We start from the raw sequence: 16,914 nt of genomic DNA on the forward strand, positions 1-16,914 counted from the left end.
CCACCCTGTCATTTCTCTCTTTGTTCTCTTTGTTTTCATACTTGCTTTCTTAGAAAACACAGAGGGAGGCTATCACATGGAATAATTCTGGCCCCAGCTCTCCATCCAAAGTGTCCTATTTGGGTTTTTTCTCCCTCACCCACCCCAAAAAGCTGAGCCACCTACATATGCGCAGTCTGGCACTCTGTCACTGACAACACAAGTAAGGAGAAATGAACCAATGGACGGAAAAGTATAATTTAAGGGGAAATTTGAAAGAAAAGCCTGAAGAGAATGAAAATGGTGTGAAAAAGGGTAGGCTGGAGTTGTACTATTACACAGGGTGAGAGTATTTGAGAGAGAATGTCTGTCAATCTGGAATAAAGACTATGCTAGTAAGAAGAACTGCTGAGATATGAATCTGGAATCTTTTTTGGAGAGAAATACAGTAATCTGCATAAGCTATCTTTTTCTGCTGCTTCCCATTCCTTCTCTGTATGGCTGATGGGGTTTTGTCTATGGAAGACACTGGGGTCAGTGATGCGGTCGTCGTCTTGCCGAGCAGGCGTTCAGCGACATTCCCATGTACTCCTCACTGAGGGCTCTGCTTCTCTCTTGAAGTGCTAATATGTCTACACAAGCTGCCACAGAAAGGACATTAACTTTAGTCTTGTTCTCTATATCAAAGTTGCACTTTAGGATGGTTTTATTTAGAACCTCATTAACTGTGAGTGGATTCCTTGTCTAACAGACTATACCTTAAGATGCCATCTGTGTGAGGAGAGTCGTGCTGCTGGCTCAGTCAAAAGCAACTGGATTGGAATAGCTCCAATGCTGTTACAAAGCAATGAGTTGGCCAACAGCTAATTTAAAAAATGAGAGACAAAAATAGGCATCTTGGTGCACTGTTCTGTGTAAGTTAGAACTGTTGGTGATGGGGCTTTTAGTTTTCTTTACAACGGCAATGTACACTTTGTTCTAGGCAACGCATTTAAGCTTTGGTCCAGTAAAGTACCTAAACATGTGCTCCTCTTTAAGTGTATGAAGAGTTTCATTGACTTAGGGTTTTTTCCCATGCTCTTAAATGTCTCAGCTGGTTTGAGGCCTTTACCATAAGTTTTCACAAGCTCTAAAATCACTCTTGAGATTTTAGTGAAAGCTTTTTTGAATATCCTGCTTTGCAGGAATCTTTCCATTTGCATAAATGTTGTCTAGAACACGTGAACCTAGAGGTCTAAGAATTCCCCCTTGAGTGTTTTTGTTGTCTCAGTAAATTGTGGATGATCCAGTCTGGAGTGCTGATCATGCTACCTTTGGGTTAACACCAGCTATGCTAAGCCTATGTCAACAGGCAGATACAGTACCTTCCTGTTGCGGCACTGTGTAGGTCATGAGATTTGTCACTGTTTGGGGGGTGGGGAATCACATTTTGTGAGGTGAGTATGAAGTTAAGGTAAATCACGTGTTTTCATCCACTCATACTGCTTATGCCACAAAATCAGAGGTGTTTTCATGTAGGTGACTATTTAATTTAGTTTCCACTTTGATACAGCAGCAAAGACTCCGTCCGCCTCGGCCACCGCCTCCAAAGATACAGCGTGCATCTAGGCCCGTGAGTAGTTGGTAGTTTCGTTTCACTGCCACAGCTTAACACTGCCTGAATTACGCTCCTAGTAGCATTACTAAACCTTGGTAGTTTGGATTGTCAAACTTTGCAAAAAAGCAATGTGTGAATTATGCTCCTAAACTCCCTTCTTCTCTGCTGCGGCGCAGCCCTGGGACCTGCATTTATTCTGCTTTTCTTTGACGAGTTCTGCAGCTTTCAGTCAGTTCTGCAGGTAATTGATGCTGCTGGTGCAACGTTTGTTTTTACTTTTGCGGTGATTTCTTAAACAAAAAGTCTTGCCAGGCTGGCATAAGTTTTTAGCCAGTGAGTTTTTGAAGACTTGCACTAAACTCAAATACAAAAGGAAGCAGAAGTCTGAAGAGAAAGTATTTATTCTCTGCAAGTTATGCTTTAAATTAATTTGGGATGCTTAATTTTTCTCCATGGAATAGATGAGTGAATACACATCTAGAAGAAAGTGAAGTTTATATTTGAGCGGTAGAACATTAGTACCACATTATGGATGATGTACATATATACTTTATGTTCCTTTAAATTGCAAGCTGGGACTCTGTGTAATTACATAGTATAAAAAATGTAGGCACAGCATGTTGGCCAGAGGACTTTTCCACAGAAGATCTACACAGAAATTATTCTCAGTGCAATACCTGTACTGTGTGAGGCAGGGATAACTTATTTCAGCAGTTTTCCATTCAAAACATGGACTGTAGGACAATTGTTGTAACTGTGCCAGGTGGCTTTAGAACTGGAGACTCTGCTGGATCTGTACCAGTGAATTTTTTTCTTTTTTTTTTTTTTTAATTCTTGGTAGTAGCCCAGGAAAGTGGTGTCAGTTTAGAAGGGGTGTTGTTTTTTGCAACAGCCATGGAATATATTTATTTCTATTCACGACTTTTGCTTTATGAATATAATTCCCCCAAAAGGCAAAGACATCTTACTCCTTGCTTCCTTATACATACATGTACCTGCATAAAAAAGAGAGAGATGCAAGTTTTCAAATCTAATCTTGCTAAAACTTGTTAAAAATACGTTTCGGATGAGCAGGCGACTGGTTAACAAGTGCACTTGGATGTGTGTTAACTTCGGATCTTTGGTGCATGTTCCTGTGTTACATTTCAATAGCATGTGTTTCTTTTCCTCTCTCTTTTTAACTCTGGGTGTTTAGCTTAACAGAGTCATTTTTATGGATTCCTGCTCTGAAGATTTCTGTTTTCTGTGTTTAAAAGGTAGCATTGACTATGCTTGTATGTGTTCTCTTAAACGCAGTTGGTACGGGAGCCCCTTCCAGATCTGTTACACTAGGAACAACTTTCTCTGGTACTGTGGGGTTCCCACAGTGCTTCATAGCCCTCTTGTTTCTGTTCGGCAGGGCACAGTGCGACTGCTCTGGACAAAAGTTGCTAAACAGTATTGTTCAGATTGAGTAATTTATTACATCAAAGTCTTGCTAAGACTGTTTAATCTCCCAGCTGTAGCACATTAATAGTCCTCACTATAATGTGTTTGTGTCAACTGTCTTTGCTCCCAATGTGATTGATAAAAGGTTGGAAATGTAATAATAAAAGCTCCTGTTGCATTCATCTAGCTGTGTCAGTAAGTGGAACAGAAATGCTTCATTCATCAAGAGGAAATTCAAGATAAATGTAAATTATTATAATCACTCCCAAAAATATGCTTGTACCAAATATACATAAATTTGTTGTTGTTCAGAACTGTTATTTGGCTTTTAATAGTTGAAACACATTTTTCTGTGTGTAAATAATACTTTATGCAGGCTGCTTTTTCCCTCTCTTAGTCTTGGCGTATATTACAGAGGTGGGTATCGGCAAGTCATTCATCCTTTTACAGCAGGCACTGAGTGGGGAGACCAGGTCCCTCTGCTCTTCCAACCAAGTCCACGTAATACCAGCATTCCTGAGAAATACTTACTGTTACGAGGAGGAACCCATGGGCACTAGGCCTTGCAATATGAGTCATTACTAATAATAAAAACAAAAACACAGACCAAGGAAAGGTTAAGGAAGCAGAACAGATATGTTCTTTACATTCTGCTGTTTTGGAAATGAGTTGTGGCAGCATTATGAAAGAGAGAGGGTTGTTGCTTATAATTAATAGAGATCTGTTTGGACTAATAGTGGCTGTTTGGAGACTTCATTCCATTAGAAAAAGTTAAAATATAATTATGCATAAAGTTGATGGGGACAGTAATAAGCACATTTAACCCTTCTGTACTGGATGTTTACCTTTACTCTTTTGGCTGTGTGCTCATATAATTGGATTTCTTTCATATTTTGCATTCGATAAGCATTTAGCCTTGCCTATTTGGCTATATAAGGCTCCAAATCCAGCAAGGAATTGGCTTGATTCCTGGCTTTTCCCTGCAGTCCCCCATGAACAATGCTCTAAATCCTACTTAGCATGTCACCCTGCACTTTACTGGTCTGGTGGCCCCCTGGAGCCATCCAAAACTCTCATCTCTCTCCCTCATCACCACCAGTCCCCCAGGGTACCACCCAAAAGGTGAAAGTGTTCACAGCATGATGACAAGCCAGCTTTACACATCATCTTCCAGCTCAGATTTAATTAAACAGGTTTCTTTCTTCCTCTCTTTTTCTCTTTCTCCTTCTCGCTCTCTTCTCCCCCCAATCCCTCTTGCTTCTCCCCCCCCCCCGCCCTTGCTCTCTCTCTCTCTCTGTTTTATCAACCCTAATGAAGCAGTATTCTTCATCGATCCTGCTGATTGCCAGCCCATTCCTTTTGTTTGTTGGCACCGAGCCATTCAGCCGCACTCTGACAGCTCAGCTCGTCTAATTAGCTCTGTTGTTCTTTTCCCCATGTTTCACCACGTTGCAAGTTCAGTTGAAGTTGCCACAAACTTAATCCTTCCATTCCTGCCATAAATTCGCATTCTTAAGCCGTCTTTATTGTAGAGAGGAGCAGCCTTGTGTGGGGACTGATCTTCAAGACCTTAACATCTGACCTTTTTATAAGCCCTTTTTCCTAAGAAATAGTGGCAATACATCGCTGGATTTCTTCATCATATCTGCTGTACACCGTTTCCTTTGAAATGAAAATTCAATACAATAATCCTCTGCTACCTTCTGCATATTGTTGTGTAGTGCAGAAACACAACACACAATTTGATGGCTTTTTCCTGGCAAGAAAATTTGAGTTTATGTGCCTGGGGGGGAAAAAAAAAGAAAAAAGAAAAGAAAAAAAAAAGAAAAAAGCCCAGAAATGTCCCACCCTCCAACAAGTAATTTTAAAAAAATAACACAACAAAAACTTGCAGAGGTAGGGGGAAATCTGCATCTATTCTATCATTGCAAACAAATTCATTAGTCATCCAAAGAGCGCTTAGGTTGTAGGCCTCTAACAGCTCCCTTTGTGTTGTGCCTATTAAGGGAGCAGGAGCTCAGGGAGGTCAGAAGTTGAGCTGTATGCCTAACTTTATTTGAGGGCTTTGGGGATTTCTGTTGAATATGTTCTTTACATTCTGCTGTTTTGGAAATGAGTTGTGGCAGCATTATGAAAGAGAGAGGGTTGTTGCTTATAATTAATAGAGATCTGTTTGGACTAATAGTGGCTGTTTGGAGACTTCATTCCATTAGAAAAAGTTAAAATATAATAATTATGCATAAAGTTGATGGGGACAGTAATAAGCACATTTAACCCTTCTGTACTGGATGTTTACCTTTACTCTTTTGGCTGTGTGCTCATATAATTGGATTTCTTTCATATTTTGCATTCGATAAGCATTTAGCCTTGCCTATTTGGCTATATAAGGCTCCAAATCCAGCAAGGAATTGGCTTGATTCCTGGCTTTTCCCTGCAGTCCCCCATGAACAATGCTCTAAATCCTACTTAGCATGTCACCCTGCACTTTACTGGTCTGGTGGCCCCCTGGAGCCATCCAAAACTCTCATCTCTCTCCCTCATCACCACCAGTCCCCCAGGGTACCACCCAAAAGGTGAAAGTGTTCACAGCATGATGACAAGCCAGCTTTACACATCATCTTCCAGCTCAGATTTAATTAAACAGGTTTCTTTCTTCCTCTCTTTTTCTCTTTCTCCTTCTCGCTCTCTTCCCCCCCCAATCCCTCTTGCTTCTCCCCCCCCCCCGCCCTTGCTCTCTCTCTCTCTCTGTTTTATCAACCCTAATGAAGCAGTATTCTTCATCGATCCTGCTGATTGCCAGCCCATTCCTTTTGTTTGTTGGCACCGAGCCATTCAGCCGCACTCTGACAGCTCAGCTCGTCTAATTAGCTCTGTTGTTCTTTTCCCCATGTTTCACCACGTTGCAAGTTCAGTTGAAGTTGCCACAAACTTAATCCTTCCATTCCTGCCATAAATTCGCATTCTTAAGCCGTCTTTATTGTAGAGAGGAGCAGCCTTGTGTGGGGACTGATCTTCAAGACCTTAACATCTGACCTTTTTATAAGCCCTTTTTCCTAAGAAATAGTGGCAATACATCGCTGGATTTCTTCATCATATCTGCTGTACACCGTTTCCTTTGAAATGAAAATTCAATACAATAATCCTCTGCTACCTTCTGCATATTGTTGTGTAGTGCAGAAACACAACACACAATTTGATGGCTTTTTCCTGGCAAGAAAATTTGAGTTTATGTGCCTGGGGGGGAAAAAAAAAGAAAAAAGAAAAGAAAAAAAAAAGAAAAAAGCCCAGAAATGTCCCACCCTCCAACAAGTAATTTTAAAAAAATAACACAACAAAAACTTGCAGAGGTAGGGGGAAATCTGCATCTATTCTATCATTGCAAACAAATTCATTAGTCATCCAAAGAGCGCTTAGGTTGTAGGCCTCTAACAGCTCCCTTTGTGTTGTGCCTATTAAGGGAGCAGGAGCTCAGGGAGGTCAGAAGTTGAGCTGTATGCCTAACTTTATTTGAGGGCTTTGGGGATTTCTGTTGAAAGTAGCATTCAGCTAAGCCAACAAATCAGACTCCATTTCAGGTAAGGTGGTACGTTCTTAATAAAAAATGGAAAGCTTGTTTGTACAGCCTGACCCTGATGCTGCAAATGTTCATTCCCACGTTTGACTCAAGGGGATAAGTTCATCAGCAGGATTACTCCCTAGTATAGGTAGGCACATGCATAAACTTTGCCTGTATAGTGATCACGTGTGCTTATTCCTTTCCGTGAAGTAAGGCTGTTTGCTTGTGGAGTTAATGCAAGTAGATTAAGCTTGATTTCTGAACATTAGAAGGTGATGGATGCATTATTTAAGATTGGATTGGCAGCAACATCATCTTCCACAGAAAAGCTTTGGATTACATTACAGACAACAAAAGATACACTAACATAACATTAGGGGTAATAATGATAATGTGTCTGGCAAGGGTTTCTGTTCAGCTGCTGAAAGGAAGCAAATTTTTAATGAAGAACGAGCTATGTTTTTCATTTTATAACATTTATTGTAAGTACAAAATTTTCAGTGTCCTGTGCGCAGAAGTCTTCACTTGAGCAGTTGGGTTCCTATGAACAAGTGGACAAAAGGATCACGGTGTCAGAGCTGAACCACACTTCCCAATATAATGTCCAGCAACACACAGCATTTTCCCGTATTGCTCTATCAGCTAACTGTGCTTGGGGAAGCTCACATTAAGGGAACCTTTTATCAGAAATGGAGCCTGTACCAAACAGGACCATGGAACAAATTTTCATTGCTTTGCTAATAGTCAGTGACAAGCATATAAGTTTCATTTGCTATTCAAAAACATGTGGGGTTTTTTTGTCCTTAAACAAGCTGTGTGTCCCTGTAGCTTATATTCATACTTTATGTTCATTTGTAGATCTATATTCATTTGTAACATTTTTGAGGCACAAAAAATAAAGGAGCTTAAAAGCATTTCTGAATGGAAGATACCTTTAAGATAACAGTGGCTATGCATATTTTGTTATTTATGTGTGTTGTCTGATCAACTTGAAATATTTGATGAAATGTCTTCTATGTGTGTGTATGTAATAGGTTCGCCCTCCAAGGCCTCATGTTGTTAAGAGACCCAAGAGCAATATTGCCGTGGAAGGACGAAGGACTTCAGTTTCTAGTCCAGAACAGTAAGTACTTTGCTGCTCTGCTTCTCTCTAGTTGCATCAACAAACAGTGCATTTGGAACTGGAACTAGCCAAAGGAGAAATTGAAAAATACTACAGATCAAAATAATTTTTTAACTAACAAAAAATGTGGTTTTAATTTTTGGAACATTTTAGAGGAAGTGTGAAAAGCAAGAAACCAAAGTTTACTTATTGGAAAATTCTGGTTTGCCAAGTTAGACATAGTGTGACCAGCCTGAGTTTTCAGGTTTTGGTGGCTTGTTCATTTCTTTGTTGGTTTGTTTTGATCTATGCTTTAAATGAAATTGTTAGCCACATCCCTGCGAATCCACGGTTCTTGCCAGGCTTTACCTAGAAGATACAGAATTGTTTGCTTTACAGTGATGGCAGTAAGGGCCGCGTCTCATGCTTGTTAGCGTCCCGTTAACAGGTCTGTAATGAGCTCTATAGTGAAGGCTTGTAAGGCTTAACTATCCTGCATAGTGCTAGCAAATTTATCATCTCTTTAGATTTGACTATGAAGTAAACAGAGGTAACGTTCCGAGTAAGTTGTACTGCTGTAGCTTACTGCTAGTGCATAAAATGTGTTGGGTTTCCAGCATCTCTCTTGTTCACACGAACAGTATGTTCTGTTACCTTGGAGAGATTTTTTTCAGATAGTTTCATGAATGTCACATATTAAAGTATTTTTTTCAAAGACAACAATACTGTGTATTGTTGCAGATATTCTTAACGCATTGCCATAGTTGAGTTAAACAATAGGCCATCAAGTGAAAACCTGGGAAGAGAATGGATATATTGAACCCTACCAATGTAGCCCAAAAGACACTATTGTGTGTGACAAATACACGTGTAGGCTGCATCAATATGCGTTTTGGATTTAAAATTATTTTGATTATTCAGAGTGTAGCTAGTTCACCTGTTCAGAAGTTCAAAAGATTCAAGAGCACTAAGTCCTGACAGGATACAGAGGCTGGTATTAGGAGCGCTTCTTTCAGGCTGGGAATAAGCAGGTTGCCTCCTCTCAGTTCAGAATTTGGGAATCTTAAGAACTGTGCGTTTTGTGGTTGATTGTACAGGAAGGTGTTGTGAAAAATGTGGCTATAGTAGGGACAGACCTGCTTGGCGCTCCAGAGGAAACAACTGAGCAAGGAGGTCAGAGCAGCTGGCAACAGAGCCAGTACACGTTTTCCAAGTCATGCAGCAAGATTAAACTGGTATTCCCCGCACGTCAAGCATCTTTGATGCTGCACTTGAACTGTGAGTGGAGTGACATCTTCCAAATGTCCCATGTTGTCGCGGTCCAGCCTTAGCATGGGAAGTCACACTGGAACTGTGCACAGACCACAAGCAAAAGACTCAGGGACCGCAAAATGGTTGCTCTGTCACAGAGATTTCCTTGTAATTCATCTCTACCTGCAGCACAAAGCAATTGCTTATATCATAGACACATTATTTGTTTATGTCCCAGCCTGTCGTGGCTTTATTGTCAGTAAAGTGAAATGCTTTAGCTGGTGCCCAAGATTACAGGATATTTGTTGTATCTGAAGATACTAAAATCCCTTAAAAGAAAAATGGCTAGTTTCTGTAAACAGACCTTTCCCCGCAGTTCCCTGTCACCACTGTTTGAGGGAAAAAGAGGTGGAGGTTGGGTCCGTCCCCCCTGCCCCCCAACATTAAGTGCATTGCTAGCTTTTTCCCAGCCACTCTAGGATGGGGAGATATTCTGGCTTCTAGCTAAAACGAATGGTCACTTTTAAATTGTACCGGATTATTTGTCCATTTTATAGTGGAATTTGGTTGCCCTCTTGTGGAGTAGATTGCAAGTCCTGCAGACTTGTGCTTGTGCTGTTACAGGGTGGTAGCTGCCCCTGCACAAAGATTATAGGACTTTTTAAAATAAATTTTCATTCTTTCCTGTTGTCAGCTTCAGGTGGTAAAACAAACTTTGACATAACTACTTCCAGACAGTTAATTGTAGAATAGTGCACTCCACCAGATCTCCTGTAAGGTGTCTTGTTAGAGTGGTTTAATAAAAACAAGTTGGGGCAGGGGGGGAGATGAGACACACGACACGCAAGGATGATGACACTGACACCACAACTGTGATTTTGGAAGTACAAGTGGAGGAACTATCTAACCTTGTACTTAACTAAAGCTCAAATACGTGGCTTACCTAAGAAATAACTTGAGGTGAAGGCCTTTGAAATAGGTAATGACTCTGTAATCCTGACCTTTTTCCTTACTCTTTACCTAAAAATGACATTTTGAATAAAGGAAAAATATTTTTAAATGGTAATTAAAGCTAGGACTTTCATGACACTTTTCACAAAATTTCTTTTTTCTGTCCCAGGAAGAAATAATCTTCCTATATTGTTCTGAAATGAAAACATAAAGCCAGGTGTTGTCTCGTAAAAAAAACTCCATTGTTTTCTCCCTCTTGCGTAGTACTAGCATGAATGAAAACAGCGCAGTATGTCATTTCACTCGGGTTACTTGATAGCGTTGGAGTACCCTTCTTGCAGAGCAGAGGAGACTCCATGAAAGCAGCAGCAGTGCTGAGAGGGTGCTTTTCTTAAACTGAACTTAACCAAAATATTTAGCTTAATTGCACTGGTTCCAAAACTAATTATTAGCCAGCTGCTTCTTCAGGTGCTCACGTGTGGGATATGTCTGTGAGGAGCAGCTTCTGTTCAATGAGAAGTTTCTATATTTAAAACTAACACTAACGTTTTGGTCTTGGATGGTGACATGAGCTGTCCAGAGGCCTTTCCCAGGATAGCTGACGCATTAGCTCGGGCTCTGACTTCCGTGTCCCCCTCCCAGCTGGAGGCAGGCTCTGCAGGGCGGCGTGCCCCCCCACACACACCTGAACACGTTCCACAGGGCAGCCGCTTCGCCGTTTGCAGTGTTGCTTGCCATCTCTGAGCAGCAAGCCGTTGTGTAGGCATCCTTTCAGGTGCTACATTTGGTAATGCATTTCTTACAATATTAGGAAATTGGTATCGTCAGTTACATGATTTAATTTTTTTTTAATGTGTATAAAGGAAAAAACATTGGTTTGGGGGTATATGTGCTCATTTTCTAATCAGTCTTCAATTAGAACACAGGAGGGCAGGAGCAGTGACTTCAGAGAACACCCAGGATTATTGCTAATGCCTGTTGTTAAACCATCATATTTAGAAGAGCTGGGGGAAGAACTATTGTTCCCCCATCAAATTTTTCATTGACTTTTTTTTCTATTTCAATAGAAAGGTTGTTTTTTTTTTTTTTTACAATTTTATCAATAATTCAAGGTCTGTGATGTTTATTATTCTTAAAAATTTGTCATTACATCTGAAGTGTATGATTTTTTAAAAAACTTTTTTCGTTACAAGGTAACAGGAAGAATTTGTAGATGATTGCTCAGGAAATGCCGGATTGCCACCCGGGGCAATCCTGGACACGTGGGACATGCCTCCTTAAACACAAATTAGTTGTTCACAGAAATAAGATGTTGCATTTTTAACAGATAGGCAGGTTTTTGAGAGCTCTCTTTTACACCACAGCAAGATTTCCTATTAAATGTAGAATAGGCTTCCAGAGTGCACTAGGATCTGTCTTCTGTAAGTACCGACTAGCTGGCTTCCAGGGCATGCAGAGTGGGAGGAAATTAAAATAGGAAATCAGAGGGTCAGGCTCACAATTAACAGCATGTCAAAAGGCTCTTGGGCTGGCTAAACCCATGTCAGTGCTGCAGCAGTTCATTATGGCTTTCCAGAAGTCATGTAGGACTTAGTAGAGAAGCTAATGGCTTTCCCTTATATCGTATGAATGAAAATAGGCTGCCGTGCAATAGTGGGTTATTACACTGAATTTAGTATGAAGTCAGCGTGGTGGCTGTGTTAAATGATACAGGCTCATAAAGCACATTAAATTCCAGTTGTTGGAGCCAGGCTCTCGGAGCTCTGCCACACCGAATTTGTGTATGGTAAAGGTTTTCCATGGCACCACTGTGAGCAAGCATCTCTGCTTAGGAAGAAAGCGAAGCCAGTGAGTACCGATTTGAACAAGGGTGGCTGGAATCTGCAAGAAAATACTGCAGGCTATAGCAGACAGGACTCGCTGCGTGCGCTTTGGTCCCTCTGCCTTGGGAAAATTGGTGTAGAGGAGGCTGGATACGATGCAGGTGGTGCCAAGAAAGCAGATGCCCAGCAAAGGGAGAGCAAGTGGGAAAGAAACGCACTGAGAGCAGTTGGGTTTGTTGCAGGTCTCGCCAGACAAGAACTGTAGCACAAGGCAGGCAGGGCTGCCCTGCGGGAGCTCCCTGGCTCTCCCACCTTTCCACCACGATGGTTTGCAAGAAACTTCAGGTTTGGGGCCTGTTTCTGCCGTCTGCTTTGGAGTGAACCTACCGAATATATGCAGCTTGCTGTTGTAAAGAGATACGGTGTCTGCAGGGGAAATGGGTCAATAGATCCTTGGAACTGAGTAACAGGACAAAAATGTGGAGCGACTTTGTAGAATCTTGCGTCTAGATCTGTCAGAGCAGGCAGAGGTGTCATCCAGCTAGTTCTCACTTTAAATTCTTCATTTGTAATTCCAGCTCTCTAGAAAATTTGTAAAAAGTTCATAAAAGCTATAAAACAGTTAGCTACCTGCCGTTACTGGGTGTAGTGACCCCAAGCTGCTGTTTTTGTTACTTGGTTGGATGAGCCGTGATCTGATTTTGTTGTTGCTTTAATTTAAAATACCCTTTATGCTACTGGGTTTGTTTTTCTGGAAATATTCTGCTCCTATGGATATTCACAGTATACGAAGTAACACTCTAAAAAGCAGGTAGATATTTTAATATTGTTGTTAGCTCACACTCGGGTGTGCTGAGGATTCAGAACATGCAGGAAGGAATTCCAGCAATAGGTCTGTGCTTTGTTCGGACTGAATAGTTCCTGGGTAATCCCCTCGGTCCCGAGCCTCCTATTTCAGACTGGCAAGAAAAAGCCCACACATCCAAATCCCTCATTTTCTTCATTTTACTGTCTAAGAGGGACAAATTCCTTAATTCCCTAGAGTTGCCGTATAGCTATTCTTTAAAAAGCTGTATTAATAATAAAAAAAAAATCCTCCCTCAAATTTGGGAAGCCCTTTTTAGGAGAACAATGACAACAAGTCCTTACTGCCCCTTTGTACCATAATCTCTGTAATCAGGAAAAAGCAGCGCGGTTAATAAACCACACAAATTTAATTTTCTCATAACTAAAATATCTTTTAAAATTATTACAGAATTCTCCTTATTAATTTCCCTATCCTGTACTCACATTTTCTGTGTATATTTTTTCTATCTCAAGTACATTTAGGTGTCAATTAAATTTGAAATATCTACATTTGTCAGCATTTCATTTTTGGCCAGTGTGATGTGCTGCTGATTTGTCCATGCATCCTGACACATGAAAAAAGCTCCTGAGATGCAGATCTTCCTCATTAAAAAAGAAACCCATACTATCATAATGGTGCGCAGAGCCATGGAGCGCATCCCCAGCTTTATTGCGCTGTGTTTCTGACATGATATTTAAAAAGGAACAGCCACGGCTGTCAGTACTGTCATATGCTGGTGCTAACCGAAGACATGTTAAACTAAACATTAGAAAGAGATCAGCAAGTCATCTGCATGGTAACTCAGCTAAGAGATTAGGTAGGCAGGAGCCGGTGCAGTCATGTGGAGATGATGAGGGTTGTAGCTGTGACGGACACATCCTTTTTTCCCTCTAAGGCTGCAGCAGTGCCTGCCTTGTAGCCGGGCTTGCTGTGACCTGCCTTTTCAGAGACAGCTCTTTGTGTATGAAATCCTGGCAAGTGGTGGGTGGCAGGCTGCAGGAGAGTTGCCGAATTGGGTTAATGAGGGAATAGGCACTTTTTTTGGATTCTACTGCCTCAAGCTAATAAAAAATTTAAACTTTAAACAATCTAAAAGATTGTTCGTCCCTTATCTTGGACCAAAATCTCTTACAGAGCACACCAACAGGGAAACTTAAGTGCTTGCTTTTTTCTAATTAGGAGATCCCACTTTCATTTAAGGAGTCTTGCGACAGCAGCAAACCCGGTGCATAGTAACTTGCTGTATATTTAATCTTACTTGCACTGAGCTGCCCTGAAGTGCAACTGATGATCCAGCCAGCAAGAATCCCATCTTATTTCTTCATAGTTTGTTCCCAGTTTATTTAATGCGTGCACACAGACACAATGCAGTTGAATTTAGTGTAGACTGAAGGCAAACAAAAGGTATCAGAGGCAGTGCTTTAGGGGCAACTGCACCCATACATTTGTTATATACAGTTACCAAACGTTTAGTGTGTCGGCAAGACACGCGGAAATTCAATATTGCCCTTGATTTCTGGAAATAATTTTAGATTTTCTGGAATCATGTTAAATTTACTCTCCTAAGACAAAAAGATGTGTATATATGTTAAAAACCCAAATATTTTTAAAGTGTCTTTAATTTCTGATTTATTAGGTGGAGCTTTTTATTAATATAAATTGAAATTTTTGGATAATAGTCACTTCCTTTAAAAAAAAAAAAAAGGAAAAATAAGTTTAAAAAAAAAGTCATAGCAAATTTTTCCTAATGCAGTGGCACCACCTCACTTTCCCTGGATGCCTATTACAGCAGAAGAGAGGAAAAGAACAGCTACGGAGCAGCTTTAATTGGAGTACCACAGACTATGATTTAACACTATCAGCTGCACCCACTGCCACCGCTATTTTAGACTTTTTATTAATTAGCTCTGACCTGATTGTGAATAAACATTTATTCACAGTGGCAGCTCGGGCCCTCTTGAGCTGTTGGTTGCAGTGTCCAATTTCTCTTTCTCTGACCTGATCTTATAGATTGATTTTCATAACTTTATTATGTAGTTATTTAGTGATTGAGACAAAAGAACTGAAAGTGAAGGCTGATGATGAATTCCAGCGCCACCAGAGGCAGTTTGTTAGTATGTCTGTACAATAAAGGTAACAACTCAAATTCTTTCTCGTTCAATCCATGCTTTTGCTCCTGTTCTGATTTCAGCGCATCCTCATCTATCTATAACGTGCGTAGCGGTGTGATACGTTTGCATTGCTCCGCGATGGCTTCGGGATCGGGGCCTGTCCTTTGTTGCACATCATGAGCCTGAGTCTGCTTACACTGAAATAATAAATTTTATTCTGGACCTCAGTAGTAGCAAAATTAGGCTCCCATCTCAATTGTGTATTGCTTTGTGTCATTCGCGATGTAGGTTTTGGTTCACTACAATAACTGGGGTATCAGCAGTGATGTGTGGTTGATAAAATGAAGATGTTTTTTGGGAAGAGACCTCATCCGGACAGCTAGAAACAGTGTTTGCTCTTATGATCCAGTGATTTCTTTTCCATTGTTCTAGTGATGTGGGGAAGGAGAAGGAGACCTGCAGGTGATGCTCTCTGGCAACATCTATCAGTGTTCATCAGCCCGTTGTTGGTCCTAAGACACACAGAGGTGGCTTATAGGGCTGTTGAAAAGAGGTTTTCTTGTTTTGTTTTTTTTTTCATTTCCACTCGTGCACACTTAGATATGCCAGAACACAACTGAAATGGGAAGAATAAATAGGAAACAATAAATAACTGTTAAAAATTGAGTATATGCTTTATCATAAGTGCATATAGTTTTGGTGGCTCTACACAATGTTGTCCTGGAATTTTAGTAGATGCAAAGCACCGGGCTGTGGTGTAGAGGCCTCTGGTTGGTACTGGTAAATCTTGATGTGCTTCTACTGCTTTCAGTTACTTGTGAAGCATTTGTCTTAACATTTAATTTGTGCGAATGTGTTTTCTATAAGCTCCTCTGCCATCCAGAGCTCCAGTGTTTCAGAGGGAATGGACAGTTGGCCCTTGCTTCATGCTTTACTAAAGATTAGGGGATTTTAGCATTACAGATGAGGCAATATTTGCCACTAATTTCTTCATACTCTTCAACCTTTTTGTTCCAGAGTATTTCTGCTTAAGTACCCTGCTCCTGCACTCCTTCCTTTTTTCCTACAGCTGACAGTGCATTTAAGTGTTCAAAGGAGGGAGAGCCACTTCTGAATTTGCTCCAGTGGAAATGGTGAATCTTAGAAACTTCTACTTCATGCAGAAAAGAGTAATTTACCGGGGTTTTGGTTAAAATGACGTGAAGCAACTGATAGCTACAATAAATACAAAAAAAAAAAAAAATCATAAATTCAGCAAGCTTTAAATAGTTCTCTTTCATCCCCCAGCCAGTGTATGTTTACCCAGGCCTACGTAGGTGTGCACAGTTAGTTTTACATTCCCTAAAAATGTAGGCATGGTCTTCATCAGGCACAGGAACAAATCCTGGAGATCTGACCTCTGTGTACAAAATAAAGATGACCAAGATGTTCTTGCCAATATCTGGTGAAATGGTTTTGGTGGTGGTTGGGGTTTTTGTTGGTTTGTGTTTTTTTAATTACAGCTAAAGTGTGTTTCCAGAGGCACTTTTGAATTTAAGTTTTCATCTGTGAAAGGATTTTTGTTCAGGCCACTGCTAACGAATTCATAGATTGAAGGTTACCATCCTGTGGTGCAGGAGAAATCAGCTTGAGACCCTTTTCTGCCAGACCACTGAGGAGAGAAGCACATACACCTTACCTGACAAACTCATGTCGTATAAATCCTTGGACAGTTTTGGTTTTATTCTAGTGCAAAGCAATTTCAGACCCCAGAAACAGATACAAGTCGGAATTGTTACCCTCGAGTCACCTCCCCTCATCTATCACAGTAATGTCAGTCTATATATCTACAAAGTGGAGAGGTAGGTTTAATATTTGTTTGCTTGTAGTCAGAGAATCTGAGGAGCAAAGATGAATTTCTAAGGAACACAAAGATGTCCGACTCTAGAAAATGTAGTGGGGGAAAGGTGGGTCTCTGTTGGCTTCATTTGCAATACGGGTGTGATTGCAGGTCTTAGTACCCTTCCCGCCGAGGTGGCACCCTAGACATTTTTAGAAGAGTTGTATTTTCTGCCTGAAAAGTAGAGCTCAACATTTACCTGCAGAGCTCTTTGTGCTGGCAGTCAGTCACGTTCAGAGATTATTTAGAGCCTAGGAATCGCTTGGTTTCTCTCTCCTCTGGAGCTTTGGATGTGACAACTCGATAACTTCCTTTTCTCTTCCTGTTTCCCTCAGCCTGGTAAAGCCTATGCGACACTATACGGTCTTCCTCTCTGAGGACTCCTCTGAT

The 16,914-nt window shown here is 40.8% G+C and overlaps 1 protein-coding gene across 3 annotated transcripts in view; it reads left to right on the forward strand.

Annotated features, from left to right (window-relative positions):
- Window positions 1-16,914, forward strand: part of DENND1A (DENN domain containing 1A) — a 211,402-nt gene that overhangs the window by 188,542 nt on the left and 5,946 nt on the right. For 2 of the 3 annotated variants that reach the window (XM_035888591.1, XM_035888592.1), the window contains 2 exons: window positions 1,532-1,591; window positions 7,595-7,683. In XM_035888591.1, coding sequence (XP_035744484.1) covers window positions 1,532-1,591; window positions 7,595-7,683 — 149 coding nt within the window. The remainder of the gene's footprint in view (window positions 1-1,531; window positions 1,592-7,594; window positions 7,684-16,914) is intronic. The other variant, XM_009648821.2, reaches the window with a different exon arrangement.

Source organism: Egretta garzetta, unplaced genomic scaffold (genome assembly GCF_000687185.1).
Source record: "Egretta garzetta isolate BGI_Z169 unplaced genomic scaffold, ASM68718v1 scaffold211, whole genome shotgun sequence".
NCBI classification, from domain to species: domain Eukaryota; kingdom Metazoa; phylum Chordata; class Aves; order Pelecaniformes; family Ardeidae; genus Egretta; species Egretta garzetta.